The following is a 23,442-nucleotide window of genomic DNA, read 5'->3' as shown; positions in this document are numbered from 1 at the left end:
CACTATGTTACCTCAACGGGGATATACACATCCCCAATAATAAGAATATCATATTTCTTCTCAACAGAAGGAAGAGGAAATTCAAAACCTCCAAATATAATCGATGGAATTTTTCCAATAGAGTTGATACTATGAACTTGAGGTTGTTTCCTCGGAAAGTGTACCGTATGCTCATTACCATTAACATGAAAAATGACATTGCCTTTGTTGCAATCAATAATAGCCCCTGCAGTATTCAGAAAAGGTCTTCCAACAATAATAGACATACTATCGTCCTCGGGAATATAAAGAATAACAAAGTCCATTAAAATAGTAACGTTTGTAACCACAACAGGCACATCCTCACAAATACCGACAGGTATAGCAGTTGATTTATCAGCCATTTGCAAAGATATTTCAGTAGGTGTCAACTTATTCAAATCAAGTCTACGATATAAATAGAGAGGCATAACACTAACACCGGCTCCAAGATCACATAAAGCAGTTCTAACATAGTTTCTTTTAATGGAGCATGGTATAGTAGGTACTCCTGGATCTCCAAGTTTCTTTGGTATTCCACCCTTAAAAGTATAATTAGCAAGCATGGTGGAAATTTCAGCTTCCGTTATCTTTTTTTATTTGTAAAAATATCTTTCATATACTTAGCATAAGGATTCATTTTGAGCATATCAGTTAATCGCATACGCAAAAAGATAGGTCTAATCATTTCAGCAAAGCGCTCAAAATCCTCATCATCCTTTTTCTTGGATGGTTTGGGAGGAAAAGGCATGGGTTTCTGAACCCAAGGTTCTCTTTCTTTACCATGTTTCCTAGCTACAAAGTCTCTCTTATCATAACGTTGATTCTTTGATTGTGGGTTATCAAGATCAACAGAAGGTTCAATTTCTACATCATTATCATTACTAGGTTGAGCATCATCATGAACATCATCATTAACATTTTCACTAGGTTCATGTTCATCACCAGATTGTGTTTCAGCATCAGACATAGATATATCATTTGGATTCTCAGGTGGTTCAGCAATAGGTTCACTAGAGGTTTGCAAAGTCCTATCATTTTTTTCTTCCTTTTAGAAGAACTAGGTGCATCAATATTATTTCTCTGAGAATCTTGCTCAATTATCTTAGGGTGGCCTTCAGGATACAAAGGTTCCTGAGTCATTCTACCTGTCCTAGTAGCCACTCTAACAGCATAATCATTTTTCTTACTATTCATTTCATTGAGCAAATCATTTTGAGCCTTAAGTACTTGTTCTACTTGAGTGGTAACCATAGAAGCATGTTTGCTAACAAGTTTAAGTTCACATCTAACATCAGCCATATAGTCACCCAAGTGTTTAATCATATAAGTATTTTGTTTTAATTGTGTACCAAAATAAGCATTGAAATTTTCTTGTTTGACAATAAAATTATCAAACTCATCAAAGCATTGCCTAGCAAACTTATAGTGAGGAATATCACCTTCATCAAATCTATAGAGAGAATTTACCTTTACTACCTGTGTCGGGTTATCAAGATCAGGAGGTTCTTCAATAGGTAATGGATCAAGATCATATGTTTCTTCAACAGGCGGTAAATTAAGACCATGTATTTCTTCAATAGGAGGTAAATTCTTAACATCTTCAGCTTTAATACCTTTTTCTTTCATAGATTTCTTTGCCTCTTGCATATCTTCAGGACTGAGAAATAGAACACCTCTCTTCCTCAGAGTTGGTTTAGGAATAGGCTCAGTAATTGGAGCAGGAGCTGGCTCAGGAGGTGCCCAATTATTTTCATTTGTCAACATATTATTCAATAGAATCTCAGCTTCATCCGGTGTTCTTTCCCTGAAAAGAGAACCAGCACAACTATCCAGGTAATCTCTGGAAGCATCGGTTAGTCCATTATAAAAGATATCAAGTATTTCATTTTTCTTAAGAGGATGATCAGGCAAAGCATTGAGTTAGTTGAGAAGCCTCCCCCAAGCTTGTGGGAGACTCTCTTCTTCAATTTGCACAAAGTTGTATATTTCCCTTAAAGCAGCTTGTTTCTTATGAGCAAGGAAATATTTAGCAGAGAAGTAATAAATCATATCCTGGGACTACGCACACAACCAGGATAAAGAGAATTAAACCATATCTTAGCATCACCCTTTAATGAGAACGGAAATATTTTAAGGATATGAAAGTAACGAGATCTCTCATCATTAGTGAACAGGGGGGCTATATCATTTAATTTAGTAAGATGTGCCACAACAGTTTCAGATTCATAGCCATGAAAAGGATCAGATTCAACCAAAGTAATTATATTAGGATCAACAGAAAATTCATAATCCTTATCGGCAACACAGATAGGTGAAGTAGCAAAAGCAGGGTCAAGTTTCATTCTATCTCTAAGAGATTCCTTGTTCCATTTAATTAATAGCCTCTTGAGTTCACGAATATCTACGCAAGCTAAAATAGCTGCAGAAGCTTCTTTATCAAAAACATAACCTTCAGGAATAACAGGCCTATCTTCATCATCACTTTCATCATTATAATCAGTTTCAATAATTTCTTTCTCTCTAGCCCTAGCAATTTGTTCATCAAGAAATTCACTAAGGGGCACAGTAGTATCGATCATAGAAGTAGTTTCATCATAAGTATCATGCATAGCAGAAGTGGCATCATCAATAACATGCAACATATCCAAATGATTAACAGAAGCAGGTTTAGGTGTCACAAGCTTACTCAAAACAGAAGGTGAATCAAGTGCAAAGCTAGATGGCAGTTCCTTACCTCCCCTCGTAGTTGAGGGATAAATTGTTGTCTTAATGTCTTTCAAGTTCTTCATAGTGTCCAACAGATATAAATCCCAAGTGACTCAAAGAATAGAGCTATGCTCCCCGCCAATGGCGCCAGAAATTAGTCTTGATAACCCACAAGTGTAGGGGATCACAACAGCTTTCGAGGGTAGAGTATTCAACCCAAATTTATTGATTCGACACAAGAAGAGCCAAAGAATATTCTCAAGTATTAGCAGTTGAGTTGTCAATTCAACCACACCTTGAAACTTAGTATCTGCAGCAAAGTATTTAGTAGCAAAGTAATATGATAGTGATGGTAACGGTAACAAAAGTAAAGGAAGCAAAAGTAATATTTTTGGTGTTTTGTAGTAATTGTAACAGTAGCAACGGGAAAGTAAATAAGCGTAAAACAGTAGATGGAAAGCTCGTAGGCATTGGATCGGTGATGGATAATTATGCCGGATGCGGTTCATCATGTAACAGTCATAACATAGGGTGACACAGAACTAGCTCCAATTCATCAATATAATGTAGGCATGTATTCCGAATATAGTCATACGTGCTTATGGAAAAGAACTTGCATGACATCTTTTGACCTACCCTCCCGTGGCAGCGGGGTCCTAATGGAAACTAAGGTATATTAAGGCCTCCTTTTAATAGAGAACCGGAACAAAGCATTAACACATAGTGAATACATGAACTCCTCAAACTATGGTCATCACCGGGAGTGGTCCCGATTATTGTCACTTCGGGGTTGCCGGATCATAACACATAGTAGGTGACTATAGACTTGCAAGATAGGATCAAGAACTCACATATATTCATGAAAACATAATAGGTTCAGATCTGAAATCATGGCACTCGGGCCCTAGTGACAAGCATTAAGCATAGCAAAGTCATAGCAAAATCAATCTCAGAACATAGTGGATACTAGGGATCAAACCCTAACAAAACTAACTCGATTACATGATAGATCTCATCCAACCCATCACCGTCCAGCAAGCCTACGATGGAATTACTCACGCACGGCGGTGAGCATCATGAAATTGGTGATGGAGGATGGTTGATGATGACGACAGCGACGAATCCCCCTCTCCGGAGCCCCGAACGGACTCCAGATCAGCCCTCCCGAGAGGTTTTAGGGCTTGGCGGCGGCTCCATATCGTAAAACGCGATGATTTCTTCTCCTTGATTTTTTTCTCCCTGAAAGCAAATATATAGAGTCGGAGCTGGCGTCGGAGGAGCTCCAGGGGGCCCACGAGGCAGGGGGCGCGCCCCCCACCCTCGTGAACAGGGTGTGGGCCCCTGGTCTTCATCTTTGGCAAGGATTTTTTTATTATTTTTAACTTGACGTTCCGTGGAGTTTCAGGTCATTCCGAGAACTTTTGTTTTCTGCACATAAAACAACATCATGGCAATTCTGCTGAAAACAACGTCAGTCCGGGTTAGTTCCATTCAAATCATGCAAGTTAGAGTCCAAAACAAGGGCAAAAGTGTTTGGAAAAGTAGATACGACGGAGACGTATCAGTGACCACGGGAAATGCCGGCCAAAATGGTGGTCTCACCACTGTTGGCTTCGGCAGAGCTGTTCCAGCTGGATTTGGTTTGTCCCAGAGTGTCACACAGCTCAGCATCATCGTCGCTGTCCCCCTGGACCCCTCTCCCCCTTCGTATGCTTCTCCGATGAGCCGTGCCAACGACCGAACAGTGTGCGCCCGTGGGCATCGTCTTCTTCCTCGCTCCTGTCCACTTCTCCCTCTCGTCCGAGAGCATTGCCCGACTCCGTGAGCCTCTGCTGCTCGGCCGCTTCCTCCTCGTCGCCTTCCCGTCGCTTCCCATGACCCTTGGTCGTGCGTGCTCGTCGCCAGAGCAAGGACACGTAGCCGCGTGCGTGCCACCTCACCCCCTCCATCTCGAGCCTTCCCTCGGCTATTTAAGAGTGACCTCAAGCTCCCTCGCAGTCCCCAACCACCCGCAACTCTCTCCCCAAGCCTCGGAGCTTCTCATTCCACTCCAATGGCCGAGCCATCGCCGCCAATCCCCCTCGGCCACTTCTTGCCCGTGGCCCTTCCCCCGCCCACCTTGCTGCTCCCTAGCCTCCTCCTTGGATCCCGAAGACCGCCGCCTCCCTCAACTCCGGCGGAGGAGCCCCGCCGGCGCGGTCCCTCCCCTCGCAGCGATCGGCCGCCGTGGTCCTTCCTGGCCCCGGTGCTACAGGCCGGCCCGAGCGATTCTGCGGCCACCCATGGGCACAGCATGGAGTGGCGGAGCCAATGCACTCAACGACCGGCCCCCTAGCATCGCCAGGCAACGACGGTGCCGGCACCCGGACCTCCTCTGCTGCATGTGTCGCGAGCTGAAGAAGAACGGAGGAGGAGAAGGAAGAAGGAGGAGAGGAGGAGAGAGAAGGAGACCTGGGCCCTAAAGGAAATATGCCCTAGAGGCAATAATAAAGTTATTATTTATTTCCTTATATCATGATAAATGTTTATTATTCATGCTAGAATTGTATTAACCGGAAACATAATACATGTGTGAATACATAGACAAACAGAGTGTCACTAGTATGCCTCTACTTGACTAGCTCATTAATCAAAGATGGTTATGTTTCCTAACCATAGACAAAGAGTTGTTATTTGATTAATGGGATCACATCATTAGATGAATGATCTGATTGACTTGACCCATTCCGTTAGCTTAGCACTTGATCGTTTAGTTTGTTGCTATTGCTTTCTTCATGACTTATACATGTTCCTATGACTATGAGATTATGCAACTCCCGTGTACCGGAGGAACACTTTGTGTGCTACCAAACGTCACAACGTAACTGGGTGATTATAAAGGTGCTCTACAGGTGTCTCCGAAGGTACTTGTTGGGTTGGCGTATTTCGAGATTAGGATTTGTCACTCCGAATGTCGGAGAGGTATCTCTGGGCCCTCTCGGTAATGCACATCACTTAAGCCTTGCAAGCATTACAACTAATGAGTTAGTTGCGGGATGATGTATTACGGAACGAGTAAAGAGACTTGCCGGTAACAAGATTGAACTAGGTATTGGATACCGACGATCGAATCTCGGGCAAGTAACATACCGATGACAAAGGGAAAATGTTGTTATGCAGTCTGACCGATAAAGATCTTCGTAGAATATGTAGGAGCCAATATGGGCATCCAGGTCCCGCTATTGGTTATTGACCGGAGACGTGTCTCGGTCATGTCTACATTGTTCTCGAACCGTAGGGTCCGCATGCTTAAGGTTTCGATGACAGTTATATTATGAGTTTATGAATTTTGATGTACCGAAGGAGTTCGGAGTCCCAGATGAGATCAGGGATATGACGAGGAGTCTCGAAATGGTCGAGACGTAAAGATCGATATATTGGACGACTATATTCGGACATCGGAAAGGTTCCGAGTGGTTCGGGTATTTTTCGGAGTACCGGAGAGTTACGGGAATTCGCCGGGGAGTATATGGGCCTTATTGGGCCATATGGGAATAGAGGCCTGCGCCCCCCCTCTGGTCCGAATTGGACAAGGGGCGCAGCCCCCTTTTCCTTCTTCCTCTCCCCCTCTTTCCCCTTCTCCTACTCCAACAAGGAAGGAGGGAGTCCTACTCCCGGTGGGAGTAGGACTCCCCTTGGCGCGCCCCCTCCGAGGCCGGCCGCCCCCTCCCCCCTTGCTCCTTTATATACGGGGGCAGGGGGCACCCCATGACACACAAGTTGATCTTCGTGATCGTTCCTTAGCCGTGTGCGGTGCCCCCCTCCACCATATTCCACCTCAGTCATATTGTAGCGGTGCTTAGGCGAAGCCCTGCGACGGTAGAACATCAAGATCGTCACCACGCCGTCGTGCTGACGGAACTCATCCCCGAAGCTTTGCGGGATCGGAGCCCGGGGATCGTCATCGAGCTGAACGTGTGCCAAGAACACGGAGGTGCCGGAGTAACGGTGCTTGGATCGGTTGGACCGGAAAGACGTACGACTACTTCCTCTACGTTGCGTCAACGCTTTCGCTTCGGTCTATGAGGGTACGTAGACAACACTCTCCCCTCTCGTTGATATGCATCACCATGATCTTGCGTGTGCGTAGGAATTTTTTTTGAAATTACTACGTTCCCCAACAGGCCCCGCTCGTCAGCGAGACAAGGGCGTGGCCCAGCTGGCCACGTCGGAATAAGTGGAGACGCCTTCGGGAAATGTGCTTTCCCTTGGAGAAAGCTTATTCTGCTGCGGCTACGGCTGGAATGCGCTTTCCTTGGGTGAAAGCGTATTTCAGAAAGTGCACCTTCAGCCCAGCCCCGCCATCTGAAGCGGTTACTTTGTGAACGTTCGCCCGTTAAGGATAGCAACATACAATTGTTGTTTGTTTTCTGCCTAACGAATGAACGGCCACAACTTTGCAACCATAACTCCATTTGAGGTGATTCCAATGCTCACGTTCTGTGTTCATCGAGCTCATTTCGATGGGAATATTTTCTTGATGTTTGCACATTCTGAAAATACCCATTTTTCCCTTGCTCTAATTCAACCCCTTTAAGAGCGAACCCCGCTCCGGTAAGTTTTTCCAAGAATTGATCGCACCCATCCCTGGAGTATTCCTCGACCCCCAGGAAAGCCAACCTCTTATCATGAGCCCCGAACTTGCATGTTGACTTTGCTTGCACCTTGTGTGTGTGTGTGTTTAGTTGCAGTAGTTTCATGTCTGTTCCGTCTGCTGTTATTTCAGTCGTGCTATATGTTTTTGTTATCTGACTTGCATGCTTGTGCCTTCATAAGTTGACATGCTAGCTAGATGTTGTTACTGATAATATCATGCCTCTGTCCAGTTTAATGTTAGTAGTATCGTTGTTATGATGATTCTGTTACACTGATGAGAATGTTAGTACTTGATATTGCCATGTTTCATATGCTATCATTGTTCACTTGAAAAGCTTGACGTTGTTACTGCATTTGTATTTGCATGTTAGTTGTTGCATTCATGTTAAAAATATTCGCATGATGACTGATGATGGAGAAGTTAATAATATGACTTAATAAAAAAACATCCTCTGTCATCACTGGGATGTCATAGTGCCACCAAATCGAGTTTTTTCCAGTGCAGCCACATTTGCCTTGGTATGGGCAGGCCCTAACGGGTCTATTGCCATGCCTCTCGCCGGTGCCTCCAAAGAGGGAAGCTTATGGGCACGCGCTACCCTGATCAAGTAGGAGGTCATAAACCTTGTGAACCTGAGTTGTTTTGCGCGCTTTGTCCCCGATTGGGACCGTTTTGTTTGCCACGACGGTGGTAGTTTTTCCTTTGGTAGGCTGGGTCACCCAAGACTAAGCCCAGAGGGGTGTTGGTCGGAATGGCCGGGAGAGTGTCATGGCAGTAGATCAGTTTTGTCGGAACACCGTTGGTCCACCCGAATAGGAGTACGAGGCCATGGGTTCTGTGGTGTGGCTAAAGTGCTCTACCTCTGTAGAGTGTGTGTGTGTTAAATCTATCGATAGCCGCGTCCTCGGTCATGGGCACAAGTTCGTAGTAGATCACACTATCAGGTCTCGGTCGAAATGGAGGATAAACCTGAAATAACTAAATTGATGAATAATGTGCAATAAAATAATGTGATGACTTGGACTATGAGATAGTCGTGAGTATTCACGATGATGTGTTGATATGATCACGAGACGAGGTCTCGGTGAGTGTTGAACCAAGTGTGGTTTCGTTTGTGATCCGTGAATGATCATCGCTTGGTTGCGAGGCAACCCGTTGGTAAGAGAGTCTGAGGGACTCGGTGCACAAGTTTGGTTGCATTTCATGAGTAAATGTGTTGTTATTTGCATTTAAAGAACCATGGTAGAACAAGAAATGGTGGCATAAAGTTAACATATTATGTCTGCATTGGATATGATGGGTAGTTTATTTTCAGCATAGTTTCATGATGCCATGCCATCTTTTGACTGAACTTATGCCATGTTTAGATTACGTCTTGTTATGATTGAAATGCTATGCTATGTTTTGTCGTTGCCATGTTAGCAGTAAGTTTGATATGCCATGCTATTGCCATGCTAGTAGATGCCATGATGTTGTTCATGCTCATTTTGATCCATGTCTCCACTTAATATCATGCCATGCTTAGTTTCTTCTATGAGATAGGTTGTTGCAAACGCTTGTTTCTTGTTTTGTCATCTATTTGTTTGGATGCTATGTTTTTGGTTCTCTTGCAAGTACATTCAATGTACTGACCTGGCGTGTCATCCCAGTTTTGTAGGTCGTGCCCGAATTGTTCGCTTGTTCCGTCGTGCTAGGCCGTAATCTTGCCAGTCCTGTGGGTTGTGGAGCCCAGCCAGAGTTGTTATGCTGTCAAACCAAGACTTCCGCCGCCATGTAAATAGACTTCCACTGCCATTTAAATAGCCTTAGGGCTATGCCAGATAATTGTATTCATCAATGATGTAATCATATACACATGTATTTGATGAATATTATTGTACCTGGAATATTGTATCATGGACCTGTCGTGCGTCAGGTGTTATCCTGGGCTGACGTGTGAAGGCCCCCTGCTCCATGCGGATCGAGGTGCCACATTCGCCATCCTTATGTTCATTGGCTTTCCTTGCCCATTGTGGTCCCTTGTCACTGTCAACCCCACACTTCGCCGTGCTGTTACTTGCCATTTTCCACGCATGAAGCGGGACAAGATGCGCTAGCTCATCTTCTCCACGAGTATTAAGGGCCTGAGAATCCCTCGTAGATGAATCGGAGGAGGCCTCCAATCCCATATCGAAGGAGAAACGGGATTCTCGACGACAGTCACTTTGGAGGAGAGGTCTAAAGGGTACGTAGGTCACCCTTAACCTTGTGTTGTAGAGTTGGCTCTCCTTTTTTCTAGCACAATACAATTACAAATGCTCACATACACGCACATACACTCATTCCTATGAACACCTTCGGGATACTAAGCTGGCACAACATCTTGAGATTGACAAAATCATCATAGATGCCTCGTAGTCGACGATATTGTTTCCTCCCAGTGAACAAACATAGTTTTTTTTAGGGAAAGTGAACAAACATAGTTGAAAAGTCTGAAATAAATTTAAGAAAATGCGAGTACTAGTGCTAGTGTCTAGGACTTGGACCTTGGTGGGTTGGTTCCACCAGAGCCAAGTCTATGATTTTCTGAATCCGAGGATGGGAGGCTTGACCTTGTTTTCTTTTATCCGATAGAGAAAGTGGCTTGACCTAGTTTCGAACGAAAAGAGTTTTTTCGCGGGTGAAAACAAAGATTGTTTGATGGGATAAGAAACACCATCCATCAGTTGTTGCTTGCTTTATAGGCATTTTGAACACCATTGTACCGCTTACTATTTTTTTTCTTTTATACACTATTTGTGGTCTTCTCGCCAAGAGCGTCATGAGCAGACACTGCATGCTTCGTGAATTTGTGTTGGAAGGCTGAGGATGAGGATGAGCATGGCCTTGTTGCTTACTGGTAATCAGATTGTTCGCATGCATGGAGACTGGAAGACCTTGTTTTGCTCTCAGCTTTTTCTACCAGAGTAGCAGGTGCTGGCACAGTGAATTAGACTTGCACCAAATAGAAAAGAATACGACTAGTCTGCTAACCAGAACATTAAACAAATGCGATTTTGTTTAGAATTTCAAAACCGGAACGTACTCACTCTTCCAATCTTACTGAGTAGACATTTTGATAGATCATGCCACTTCAGGTAAACCTAGAAATGGCGAGTATATTGAAAAAAAAACTGAATCATATGGGTTCAGCCCCAGCCCTTTCGGTCAGGCAGCGTCGCAACTCGCAAGCCAAGTAGCTGCAGCAGCTTACAATAATCAGCTCTTTTTAGTCGACCGCCAAAAGAGGATTGCGACTAGTAAAACGTCACCCCGAAAACTGTTTGAACAGGTAAAAACACGGAGACCATCGGTTATCACGGTCTCTATTTTTACAGCGGTTTCTGTTTCAGCCTTGTCAAGCGATCTGACAGACCAAGAAGGACAAGGAACGAGGGATCAAGGCCTATACAGCTAAGCGAGCTGCCCAGTTGTGAAGCGTGGAGACAAGAAATCCTCCCTTTTCACCAGAGCTTTGGCTGCCAGCCTACCAGAGGCAAAATTTCGTGTTTTGACCCTTTTTGGTAAGAAATTCAAGATCTGACCCCGGTTGCAAAAAATTCAGGATTTGACCCTTTTTTCTACCGCCAGGGCCTCTGGCGGTAGGGTTACATAGCCTACCGCCAGGGACCCTAGCGGTAGGAAACTTATCCACGTCAGCACGCGGAGACGGCGCCGTCGCACCATACCGCCAGGGGCCCGGGCGGTAGGCTGTGTAAACCTACCGCCGGAGACCCTGGCGGTAGGGTGCGGGGCAGTTATTTCGCCCGAGACCGCGCCCCTTCCCTTCTCCCCACCCCTCCCCTCCCCCAAGTCGGCAGTTCTGCCATTTTCTCCCCCAAGTCGCGCCGCTCTCTCCCTCTCTCATCTCCTCCACTCTCCCCCTCCGATCTTCACCTTTTTCTTCACCGTTTTGGCAGATCGAGATGGCTCCGAAGAGAGAACCATAAGCTCCTCCGATCCCTCCAATTAGTTTTTGCGAACTTGCTTCCGATTCGACGCATTATTTGCTTGAAATCCCTCATATTTTTTAACTTAGATTGGATTTTTTTTCACCTAAGATTGATTGTAGTTGTAGTTCTTAGTTCTTTAGTAAGTAGTGGTATTGGATATGAACTCTAATCAATAGTTCATATGTTAGTGTGAAGATGAACCCTAGTTCATAATTTTTTTTGTTAAAAAAATTATGATGTAATATTGATATGAGGATGAACCCTAGTTTGATGATGCATGTTGATATGATGATATGATCTAGTGTGAAGATGAACCCTAGTTTGATGATGCATGTTGATATGATGATATGATCTAGTGTGAAGATGAACCCTAGTTTGATGATGCATGTTGATATGATGATATGAAGATGTTGTTTGGAAAATATATGATGTATGTTGGAGGTTTTTTTTTATATGATGCATGTTGATATGATTTGATCCATCATGTGTAGTAGATGTTGTTGGAGGAATATGCTTAAATTTTTATTTTAATATGCTTTGAGTTCATTGTTTGTTTGTGTATGCTTATGCTTATGGTGCTTTTGTTTATGAAACTCTATTAAGGCGGCCACCTCTTGCGGACAACATCGGCCAACGGTACTCCATGCTGGACTGGGCATTTGACAATGGTGATCGTGCCCGTTTCATAGAGAACGGAGAGGTAAGTGATATGAATGAAATTTTGATCAAAGTTTTCGGATTGATGAAAATGATTTCCTAACTTTTGGCGTTCACTTTTTAATAGATGCTCCAGCCACTGCGCATGAGGGGTCATGGGGTTCATGGGCATATGGACTACGACGAGCGCTACGTGCCGTTCTTCAAGAAAGCCCGTCTGTTGGGTTTCGTGTTGCAGTTCAAGCGTCAGTCACCGACGCTTGTCCATGCAGCTCTCACAGCTCTGATTGACCGGTGGCGACCGGAGACAAGTTGGTGTCTTAATGTGGAGGAATTCCGTACCTAAGATAAGAAGTTTCATTTCATGCCTACCGTAGTCCCTATTTTATTGGGCATAGTCCCCCTTACCTACTCCCGAGAGTCGAAAATCAACATTTATGTCGTTCTTAATAAGAAAGAGATGTATTCTTTCCATCTGCCATGCGGGGAGATGACGGTGACCCTAGAGGACTGGGGGATGATTACTGCCATGCCGATCGAGGGTCATGCACTCACCGGTCGAGTGGAGAGGGCCAACTGGATTGAGAGGGTCACCACCCTCATCGGTGACTGCCCCGGTGCCAAGAGTAACCGTACATCTGGTGTGCCGTTGATCTGGGTCTCGGAGCACCGGAAGACATGCCCCCAAGGCGCAGATGAGGCGACTGTGGAGTTGTACGCGAGGGCCTATCTGTGGTATATTCTCTCGAAGGTCGTGTTTCCAGACAGCTCTAGGAACTCTGCCAACTGGGCGTATCTGTTCTTCTTAGCGGACTGGGATGCAAGGTACAGTTGGGGGACCGCATCTCTCGCCTACCTATACCGTTCGGTAAGAGAGTGTCTAATTGCCTACCTACCTACGAAAGTGTGTCCATGACATTTTCTTATATCTGATCCTCATTTGATGTTTTGCAGCTTGACGACGCAATGCAGAGGACGGGAGACAAGTCCAATATGGGTGGCTTTGTCTGGGCCTTCTCCATTTGGATGTGGGATCGGCTGCCGGTGGGGCGTCCGGAGAAGTTGCGAAGACGCCCATGAGAAGACTATGGCGAAGACGGCGACGAGACTCGAAACCCCACCATAGCTTACGAGTGGGACGTTGTCAAACTCTACACGAGCCTAAACAAGACTTCGTACAAGACCTACATGAACGAGTTGGACGCTTTGACGCATACGCAGGTATATGAACTCGCTCAACACCTTTCTCTTTGATTCCACTTTTGACCGAGAGTGCGAACTTACCAAGGTATATGTAATAGGTAAACTGGTGGCCGTATCGACAAGACCGAGAGTGGGACTTCGATCTAAACGTGATGTGCGATGCGGACCGTGGTCTCTGGCGGTGCATCATGCCCATGATCTGTGTGTACGCCGTCGAGTGGCACTTGCCACAACGTGTGGCCACGCAGTTTGGGATTTATCAGCATACCCCATCGGGCCAGCCCACCGATACCGGCGGCCACGCGCTCCACCTGTGAGCTCTTTGTTCTCCGTGCCCATGATTTCATTACGATTATCATGTTTCTTGTTGCTTATGATGATCTTATTGCGCTTATGATGATTCTTGTTGCTTATGCCTTGCAGGATGAGCCGGCAGAAGAATCAGTCAATCACAGACTGGGGAGAGGAGCATAAGAATCATGTGACAGAGTGGAACCGGCGGAAGTTCCGTAAAGACGTGGAGAGGAAAGTGACTAACTGGGATGATTACCTGGGCCGACACATGAGGTGGTGCGATGATGGCCAGAAGCACCGTCTTCGTCTCAGGCCTCGGTGGACGGCGAAAGACATCGCGGAGCTGGAGAGGGATGACCCCGATGAACAGGCATACCAGACCGGCATCACAGACATGCATAGTGGATTTAGGGAGTTTGCACCCCTTATCAACAGAGTGGTAAGTTTGAACCGACGGTCGTATTTAAAATATTTTATTCGTCATCGTGACTGACTTATGCCATTGCAGTCCGGTGAGCTGAACAGATGCATCTTTGAAGCCTCAGATGCACTAGGTGATCTTCCCGGGAGCGTATAATCGGAGACCAGAGTCAGGGGGACGATGAAGGTACAGTTTCAGCCTCCTCGGAACAAATGCATCTTGTTCACTTGCAATCAGTCGATCTGATACTTCTTATGACCTTGCTTCATTGTGAGTGCAGAAGTTCGTGCAGCGTTGTCGCAAGCTGATAGGGCTGCTTGGGTGTGTTGGAGCTGGGTCAGTTGAAGCTTATCAGCCATGCTCCCTCGTCGTCTAGGTTGGTTGGGGAGGAGGAGGAAGAGGATGAGGATGAGGAGGCCACACATGAAGAAGAGGAGGAGGAGGAGGATGAGAGCAACGGGGAAGAGGAGTACGATGAAGATTATGGACCTCCACCAACTCAAACATCTCAAGCATCTCAGCTGCCGAAGAGGAATCTGAAGAAGAAGGATTTGCTGAGTCCGGACCCTTTCCAGAGACCGGTTCCTCGAAGGCCCAAGAAGAAGACCGAAGAGACTCGTTCAAAGAGTAATGAGGACCGTACCTCCAAAAGGGGAAGGAGCAACTGATTATGCTCTTCGATACTTGGCTCTTTTAGTTTGATTGAACTTTGTTTGGTTGAACTCGTCTAGTGGTTATGAAACTACGTGGAACTATGTATTTGCTATTTGTGGATCTATGTGTTTGCTACTACGTGGAACTCCATTGAAGTTCGTTTGAAATGTTATATGCACAAGTTATCTAATGTGGATCAATGTGATGCCCAAGTTTAATTGTTTAAAATATGTGATATTGCTGTCATATTTGTAAAACTTGTTGTGATATTGTTGTCATATTGCATTCGAAAACAAACAACCAAATGAACTAGAAATAACAAAACACAGGACCCTACTGCGAAGGACCCTGGCGGAAAGATCAGACAGCCTACCGCCAGCCCTCATGGCGCACCCTACCGCCAGGGCCCTTTCATTTTTCGTTACAGAAACATTACACTGGAAAACACAGGACCCTACCGCCAGGGACTCTGGCGGTAGGGTCACACAGCCTACCGCCAGGCCCCATGGCGGTAGGGTGAACCTACCGCCAGGTCCCCTGCACATTTCGTTACAGAAGGGTTGTACGGTAAAACCCTGCTACACCCTACCGCCAGGTGCTCTGGCAGTAGGTTTAGACAGCCTATCGCCAGGCCTCCTGGCGGTAGGTACTTGTCCACGTCAGCGCAGTCAAACGGCCGTTGTCCCCCTCCGTCGCACCCTACCGCCATGGGTCGTGGCGGTAGGCTATGTAACCCTACCGTCATGGATGGTGGCGGTAGCAAAATGGTCAAATCCCGAAAAAATTTACAGCCGGTGTTAGATCTTGAATTTCTTACAAAAAAGTTCAAAACACGAAATTTTGCCCCTACCAGAGCTGTGATAGTAGATAAACACGTACTTGCACCGGACCGGAAACTGCATTCCTGTGCGAAGTACTAGAACAAACGCTACGGTCATCGAACAGCAGAGCGCGCGGCTTCGCATGCTCTCCGCTCCCCTTGTTACCGTGGCATCTTCACGAGGGTAGAGACTAGAGAGCTTCAACTGCTCTGCCCGGTCCACCTTTGCTTTTTGGTCAGCCTCTGCAGCACGGAGACAACAGATCCTTTGCTTTTGCTCAGCTTTGGCTTGCACAGTAGCTTACGGTGCTGGGTAGAAAAAGAGACGATAACTTACACCAAATACGAAGAGGTAAAAGCATTCTTGCATGGCATGTGATGTTTTAGTTCCAAACTTGCAAAATACAACTTCACCACACCCTGCCGTTTTGCCTAATCAACCCGCACTACAGGAGAGCACTTGAATTAATTCGGCCTGAAATCCACCTCGCGTCTGTTCGAAGATCTAGTTGTTGTCCATTCAATTAACATTAGCACGACCATTTAATTAACTGAAACTGCATTGCAGATAGTATTAGCATTAACTGAAATAGACCAGTGTTTGATCAATATGCAGGCAGTCATGTAGTTAATTTGTTACCAAACGTAATGCACTAGAGAACCGAAAATGAACCGACAGATAGTGTAAAATACATAAGAATTGATCAGTGTACTAGATAGAGGACTCGGTAACTATAATCAGCAATACTTTATCTACCTTGTTAATGGCTCCTTTGTCACCACCTTTCTCAAGGCAATGATATCTGTTGTATCCAATGCGATGGTTATTTGTTTCATCCCTTGTCTGAATAGACTGCAGGTATATCTGTGAAAAAGAGCATCTGATTTTAAGTTCATAAAATTGGCCAAATATCGCTATAAGCATCAAAACATCCAGGAGAGATGCTATACCCCATGTTGATGGCGGTCTCGATCTTGTCGCCCGTCAGCACCCATATGCCAGCCTTAGCAAGTTTGTCGATGCAGTCAGGTACCTAGAAAAAGGGAAATTAGCATGCGCAAATCAAAGAGAAGTTTTGGACGGTTCCATTTTACAGCAAGAAAGAAGATAAGATTTACTCACCCCCTTTTGCAGCTTGTCCTCAACGGCGGTGGCGCCAAGCAGAATCAAATCCCTCTCTATCAAATCCGCCGCCTCGTCAATCAGCTCATCTCGATCAGTGCTGACAGAATTCTTAGTTGTTGTGAACTTCCTTTCGAATTTAGCGTATTCAATCTCCTCAAGTTGATGGTACCGAAAAAGGCTTTCGCCCCGTTTTATATATAAAGCAAACCGCCAAGAATACACATACAATCAAAGTTCAACACACACACCCAAGTCTCACGACACAAAGTATAAAGGTTCTGCTGAGGGCACAACTCAACAAGCCCTAAAAAAGGAAACACAAGGGGCGCCGGAGTGGCGACTGACAGCAGCCCTAGTCAGGCTCCGGTGGCGGCGGGGGAGCAAGCGGCGACAGACGGACGGCCATCGATCGGAGGTCGGCGATGAAGGCGGTGATGGCGTCCCGATCCGAGGGGCGGCTAAGCGGCCGCCAGAGGTGCAAGAAACCAGATAATTTGAATAGAGCGTAAGTGGCCCGCCGAAGAGGAATGCGCTGGATCACGAGTTTATTGCGGATCGTCCAGAGGGTCCAAGCTAGCGCCCCAATCTCAAGCCATCTAGTGTGGCAAGATAGTAGGGGGGAGAGCTGGAGTTCGTCGAAAAGGTCGGGGAAGTTGGTATGACACCAATTGCCACCGACCACCTCTCTAAAGCAGCTCCATTGAAACTGAGCAGATATGCATGTGAAGAAGATGTGATTCGAGTCTTCGGGGACATCGCAAAGCGGGCAAAGGCCAGCCCCAGGGCCGTTGCGCTTGTGGACCTCGACCCCAGACGGGATCCGTCCATGGATCCATTGCCACATGAAGATCCGAATCTTCAAAGGCAGACGGATGGACCAAACCGCCGGGAGGGGGGAGGCGCGATGGAGGGAGCAATGGTCTGGTAGAGGGACTTGATGGAGAATTGGCCGGAGGGTTCAAGACGCCACCTAACCTGGTCTGGGACCGAGTCGACGGCCGGTTCGTGAAGGGCGATGCAATCAAGCAATTCGCGCCAAGCGGCGGATTTCGGAGGACCGAACGGTCTCCGGAAGGCGAGGCGCCCTAAGTCAATAAGGGCCCTCTCGACGGAGATGGTTGGGTCAACAGCAATGGAGAAGAGGTCGAGAATCATGCCGCGAAGGGGGAATCACCCGCCCAACGGTCGAACCAGAACAGGGTCGCAGAACCCGACCCAACCGAGATGGATGTCCCAATGCGGAGGACCGGGAGGAGTTGGACAATCGACTGCCAAAACTGGGATCCGCCGGAGCGCTGACAGAAAGCAAGGGGTTGTCCGCGCAGGTACTTATTCCGGATGATATCTAACCAAAGGCCGCCGTGCCCTTGCGAAATGCGCCAAAGCCATCGGGATAGGAGGGCAATATTCATGCGCTTCGAGCACATGATACCTAGTCCTCCTTGGTCCCGGGGCTTGCATATGTCAGGCCAGCTAACCATATGGTATTTCTGCTTATTGTTGTCACCAGCCCAGTAGAAGCGAGACTCGACTTTGGTGATCTCATGGTGCAGCGTCTCGTGAAGGCTGTAGAAGCTCATGAGGAACAAGAGGAGGCTGGAGAGGGAGGAGTTGATAAGGATCGTCCGGGCAGCCTTCGAAAGCCACCTACCCTGCCAGGGCTCAATGCGCGTATGCAGCTTGGCCACGGTCGGGCGCAAGTCCGCAACGGTGAGCCTAGAATCGCTAATGGGCGTTCCCAAGTAGGTCGTGGGAAAGGAGCCCAAACGGCAGTTGAGGCGGTTAGCAATGCTCAGACATTCCTCAGGGGAATAGCCCATCACCATCACATCACTCTTATCGAAATTGATCTTAAGGCCAGACATTAGTTGGAAGCATAGGAGGAGGAACTTGAGGTTGGAGATGTCCATCTCCGAGCCTTCGACCATGATGATGGTGTCGTCGGCGTACTGGAGAAGGGAGATCCCGGACCCGCCAGCTAGGTGGGGAGTGATCCCACGGATATGTCCCGCAGCCTTAGCCTTATCCAGGATGGCGGCAAGCGCGTCCACCACCATGTTGAACAAGAATGGGGAGAAGGGATTGCCTTGACAGACCCCACATAAGGTGGGGAAGTAAGGGCCGATCTCCCCATTGATGTTCACGGCAGTGCGGCCGCAGGTCACCATCTGCATTACGCGGGTGATCCAGCGCTCGTCGAAGCCCTTCCGGAGCAAAACTTCCCGAAGGAAGGACCAACTGACAGTGTCATATGCCTTATGGAAATCAATCTTAAGGAAGACCGCCCTAAGGCGCTTAGACCGGACCTCATGAAGGACATCGTGGAGGACCAGCACCCCATCCAGAATGTACCGCCCTTGGATGAAGGCGGTCTGGTTGGGGTGGGTAATGTGATCGGCCAACCGGGTCACCCTATTGGCGTACCCTTTGGCCAGGATCCGGAAAATCACGTTGATCACCGTGATTGGCCGGAACTGGTGGATGTCGGAGGCCCGGAGACTTTGGGGATGAGCGAGATGATCCCATAGTTAAGGCGACCAAGGTCGATGGACCCAACGTAGAACTCATCAAAGATGGCCATGATCTCAGGTTTAATCACATTCTAGAAGGACTGGAAGAACTTAACCGGAAGGCCATCTGGACCAGGAGCCGAAGAAGGGTTCATGCAACTAATGGCGGCCCAGACCTCGTCCTCCGAGAACGGGGCCGTGAGGGCCATGTTCTCTGCGGCGGAGACAAGGTGGTTACCAGTCCAGCAATCGAGGGCAAGGGAGAGGCCGCTCCGGGGAGCAGGGAGAACAAGGCCCGATAGAACCCGTCAACATGGGCCCTAATGTCACTAGGGGACTGAAGGAGAGTCCTACCATCCCAAAGGAGTGGGATGGTGTTACGCCTACGGCGGCCGTTAGCAATGGCCTGAAAGTAAGTAGTGTTCGCGTCCCCTTGCAGGACCCATTCCTGGGAGCCGCGCAAGCGCCAGTAGCCTCCTCGTTGGTGTAGATGACGGAGAGCTGGTCTTCTAAGTCATAGCGGGAAAGCCACTCCCTGGGGGAGAGGCCAACAGCATCTGCCCGTAGGTCAAGGGCATGGATGGCAGTCAACAAGGCCTTCTTGCGTTCGCGGAGATCACGCCCAAGGTTGGCACCCCACCCCTTCATGAACTGTCGTCCCCATTTAGCACAGAACTGCCAAACGTCAATGGCCGAGGGGGCGGGGATGGGGGTGGGCGAGCGCCTCAACCCAACTCGCGGCCACCGCCGCAACAAAACCAGTTTGGGACAACCAGGATGTCTCAAAACGGAATCGAGGGGAAATCGGCGGTCGTTCGTCGGCGGAGGACAGGAGGAGGGGGACGTGATCGGAGCCAATTCAGGTGATCGCCCGAAGGGAGGCTAGAGAGCACCGGAGATCCCACTCGGGGGAAACTAGGACTCGGTCTAGAACGGACTGGGTCGGGGAAGCCTGCCGGTTGGTCCAGGTGAATCTCGCACCAAACCGATCTATCTCACGGAGGCCAAGGTCCGCGATGCAGTCGTTGAACATTTGCATCTGTGCAAAGTTGACATGTTTATTACTCTCCTTCTCCGTGAACCGAAGGAGGTTAAAGTCACCTTCAACAACAACGGGGAGCGAGGCCGTCGAGACCTTCCTATGAAGCTCATCAAGGAAAGCGGCCGACCTACTATGGTCGGCCGGGCCGTAGACGATGATGACCTCCCACTTGAATTTGAGGGACCGTTCGAAAAGCTCCATGCTCACAAAGAATGTGCCCCGATCCATGCTACCCACCTCAAAGGTGGCATCCTTCACACCGAGAAGGATGCCCCCAGAGTGGCCGGTACTCCCACTAGAAGGGAGCCAGTGCCACGCAAAGAGGTGGGGACTAAGGCGGTCCAGCTCGGGCAGCGAGAACTCCGTGCGCATGGTTTCCTGAATGGCGACAATGTCAATGTGTTCGTCTCGCAAGTACTCGATCAATTGGCAGTGCCGGCCATCATGGCCGAAGCCGCGGATGTTCCAGAAGAGGGCACGCATTAAGGTGCCATCGGGGGGCTGCTTGACCCCAAGACTCGAGAAGCGCTTTGAGCGCGGAGGGAGGAAGTACTGGAGCGCGTGCGACCACGAGGTTCTGCAGCATCCAGCGGGGGGAGCGCCCCGGTTCTGCGACGTGTGGCCGGGGCGGCCGCCACCACGTGTGCTGAAGGAACAGGGGGAGAGAGTAGGGACGCATGCGCTTCCGCCAGCTTGCCATCAAGCAGCTCACGGGCCTGGATGGCCGCGATCTGGACTAACGTGGGAGCTACCTCCCCCCTGAAAATGATCGCGGAGTCGGCCGCGACCTTCGCAAGGTGGCCAAGTGGGACAGACTCAAGCGCAGAAAAAGAACAGGTAGCTGCAGAGGAGGAGACGACGGGGGTACCTGGCTCCAGGTTCCGGGCCGCGGCCTGAAGCTCCGCCCGAGCGTGGATGGGCAGCGCCGGAGTGCCAACCGGCCGGGCAGCGTCGAGCTGAGAGCTACGGCGCGAGGCTGTCACCGGCGAGGAGGAAGACCGGCCTCGGCCTCTGCGGGAGCAGGCAGCGGAGCGCGGCGGGGGCGGCTGGGAGGCCACCGGGGGTGGTAACCTAAGTCTCAACCACCGCAACGGGGATGAGCACCGGCGCGGGGTGAGCCACCAACCCGGTGAAGCCGAGGAGACCGGGCGGAGACGGTGAAGTAGGCGACGACGGGGCGGCGAGGAAGGGGGACGGGTCCACCACGGGCAGCGGCGAGGGCGGAGAGGCCGCGGCCTGCGGTGGGTGGTCCACCGAAGGGGGCGGCAGGAGCAGGCACGGGCCCGGGGACAGGACCGGCGAGGCGGCCACCTCACCAGCAGGGGGGGGCGGCGAGGCGAGGGCCTCGGCAGGACCAGGGGAATCCGGGGAAGGGAAGGGAGACTCCCCCAGCCCAAGCTCAGCAGGGAGGAGGTCGGCGGGGGAGCGAGAAGAGGACGTCGGGAACACCACCAGGCCGACGCTGGAAGTGTCGCTTCCGTCGGATGGCAAGGCCGCCACGTCCGAGGGGACGACTGAGAGAAGCGGATCAGCGGGGCGAGGGACGAGCGGGGCCTGGCGGCTGCGGCCTCCCGCGGCCGGGGGAGGAGGTGTCGGAGACGGAGAGCGGGAGCGCAAGTCCTTCGAGCCCTCCTCCTCATCTCCCGAGCGGCGAGAGCGAGGGTGGTGGCGGTCGTGGTAGTCACCACCGGTTCCCGGGTTGGCCCCGGGGGGCCGTCGTCCGAGAAGCGGGGGCGACCCACGTGGTTGGGCGGCTCGGGGGCAATCCGGAGGTCGAAGCCCTGGTCGTTGAAGAACACCCGGATGGTGGCCCGAAGCTTGGAGGAGTCCAGACACTTGACCTTGACCCGGACTACCTCCTCCTTGCGGAGGGAAAGCTCGTCGACCACCACCACCTTGCCCAGGATCCTGGACATCTGGCGGATGACAGCCTCCGAACGGGCGATGTCTGGGAGCCCGGCCACGAGGATCCAAGCGGTGTCCAAGATGGCGACCGTCTTCGGGTCGAGGATCGGCTCGGAGATGTTGACGACGAGCTGATTGAGGGCGAGGGTGATCTGACCACTATGGGTGGCGTAGCCGTAGCTGATGGCGTCGGGGAAGACCACAGAGGAGATGTGGCCGACAGTGGGAGTGACCGCCCAGTCCCACTGGCAACGGTAGAGGTGGTTGAGCTCGGCCTCGATCATCTCGGGCGAGGCAACCTCATCGACCACCATAAAGATCGCCTGGAGGGAGGGCGAGGGTGGTGGTACGTCGAGAACCTCAAGGTGGAAGAAGCCAAGCCCCTCGATGCCATGACCGTACATCATGAGCTCAGAGGTCACCAGGCGATCCAGGCAGAGGAGGGCGGGGTGGTTCAGATCCTTGCAGATGTAGCAGCATTGGGGGTTGACGCAGTTGACTTGGGAGTGGCCCGCCACCCCGCAATTGAAGCAAAGCGGACGAGGAAGCCCGGAGACGGGGCCATCAGCGATCGTGCCGCCCGGGGCAAGGGCGGGAGTGGCAGCCGCGGCACCCCGAAGCTGACCACGCCGGCACTTCTTCTTGGCCAGCCCTTGGCAGCCGCGGAGATGGCCCGCACCAGGAGCAGCGGAGGCGGACGAGGCCGGGGCGGAAGGGCCAGATGGTGTCGCCGTGTGTGGGGGCACATACTTCCGGGGTGTAGCAGCAGGGAGCGGGGCTTGGTGGCGTGGTGAAGCCGGGCGGGACGAGCGGGAGGGGGGACTCCAGCCGTGACGGGACCCAGGGGAGGGAGAGCGACGGCGGCCCGAGGCGGCCAGAGGAGACCGAGACCGACCCCGGCGGCCAAGCGAGCGCCGGTCGTCCCTGAGCTCGCGGAGCTCGCGGCGGAGCTCCTCCTCTCGGCGGAGCACATCCGAGGAGGGGCGGGGACGGTCACGGCGGTCATACGGGCGACGCTTGCGCCGCGCCTCGCCGTCGTCCCACTCGCGGGTCATGGCCCGGGGCGGAGGGGAGGAGGGGAGGGAACGGCGGCGGTGGGGGGCGGGCGGGGTCAGGAGGGTTGGTGGCGGCCGGAGGCGGGGGAGGGAGTCGGTCGAGAAAGAGGAGGCGGCGGGGAGGGAGGACGCGGCACGAGGGAAATCCTTGGGAGCCAAATGGCCGGTCGGGGGATGCAGGCCTAGGGCAGGCCTAGGGCACGCCGAAGGCCCAGCAACAAGGGTCCGACCCAGCCCAGCGGACGCATGCCCGTCCAAGGCCACAGCCAGCCCAGCCGGGCAACGGCCCAGCAGGCCTCGGCCCAGGAGCGAGCGGAGCGGGGAGCGGCCGCCTCCTGTAGGGTTTCCCCACGGCGGGAGGGAGCCGCCGCCGTCCCAGGCGGGGAGCGGCCGGAGGGCGCCAGGCCGGAGGGAAGGGAAG

General features: G+C 50.3%; 1 protein-coding gene across 1 annotated transcript; it reads right to left on the bottom strand.

Moving 5' to 3' along the window:
• Nucleotides 1-15,343: 15,343 nt before the first annotated feature.
• On the bottom strand, nucleotides 15,344-23,035 carry LOC123111576 (uncharacterized). Its single transcript, XM_044532387.1, has 4 exons — nucleotides 16,507-23,035; nucleotides 16,335-16,417; nucleotides 16,141-16,248; nucleotides 15,344-15,692 (listed from the first exon to the last, which is right to left on the bottom strand). Exon 1 carries the CDS (start codon nucleotides 23,019-23,021, stop codon nucleotides 20,544-20,546), a length of 2,478 nt encoding a protein of 825 aa, XP_044388322.1. The 5' UTR covers nucleotides 23,022-23,035; the 3' UTR covers nucleotides 15,344-15,692; nucleotides 16,141-16,248; nucleotides 16,335-16,417; nucleotides 16,507-20,543.
• Between the last annotated feature and the right edge of the window lie 407 nt (nucleotides 23,036-23,442).

The sequence above is a fragment of the Triticum aestivum genome, chromosome 5B (assembly GCF_018294505.1).
Source record: "Triticum aestivum cultivar Chinese Spring chromosome 5B, IWGSC CS RefSeq v2.1, whole genome shotgun sequence".
Classification (NCBI taxonomy): Eukaryota; Viridiplantae; Streptophyta; class Magnoliopsida; order Poales; family Poaceae; genus Triticum; species Triticum aestivum.
This window is presented reverse-complemented; position numbering and strand designations above follow the sequence as displayed.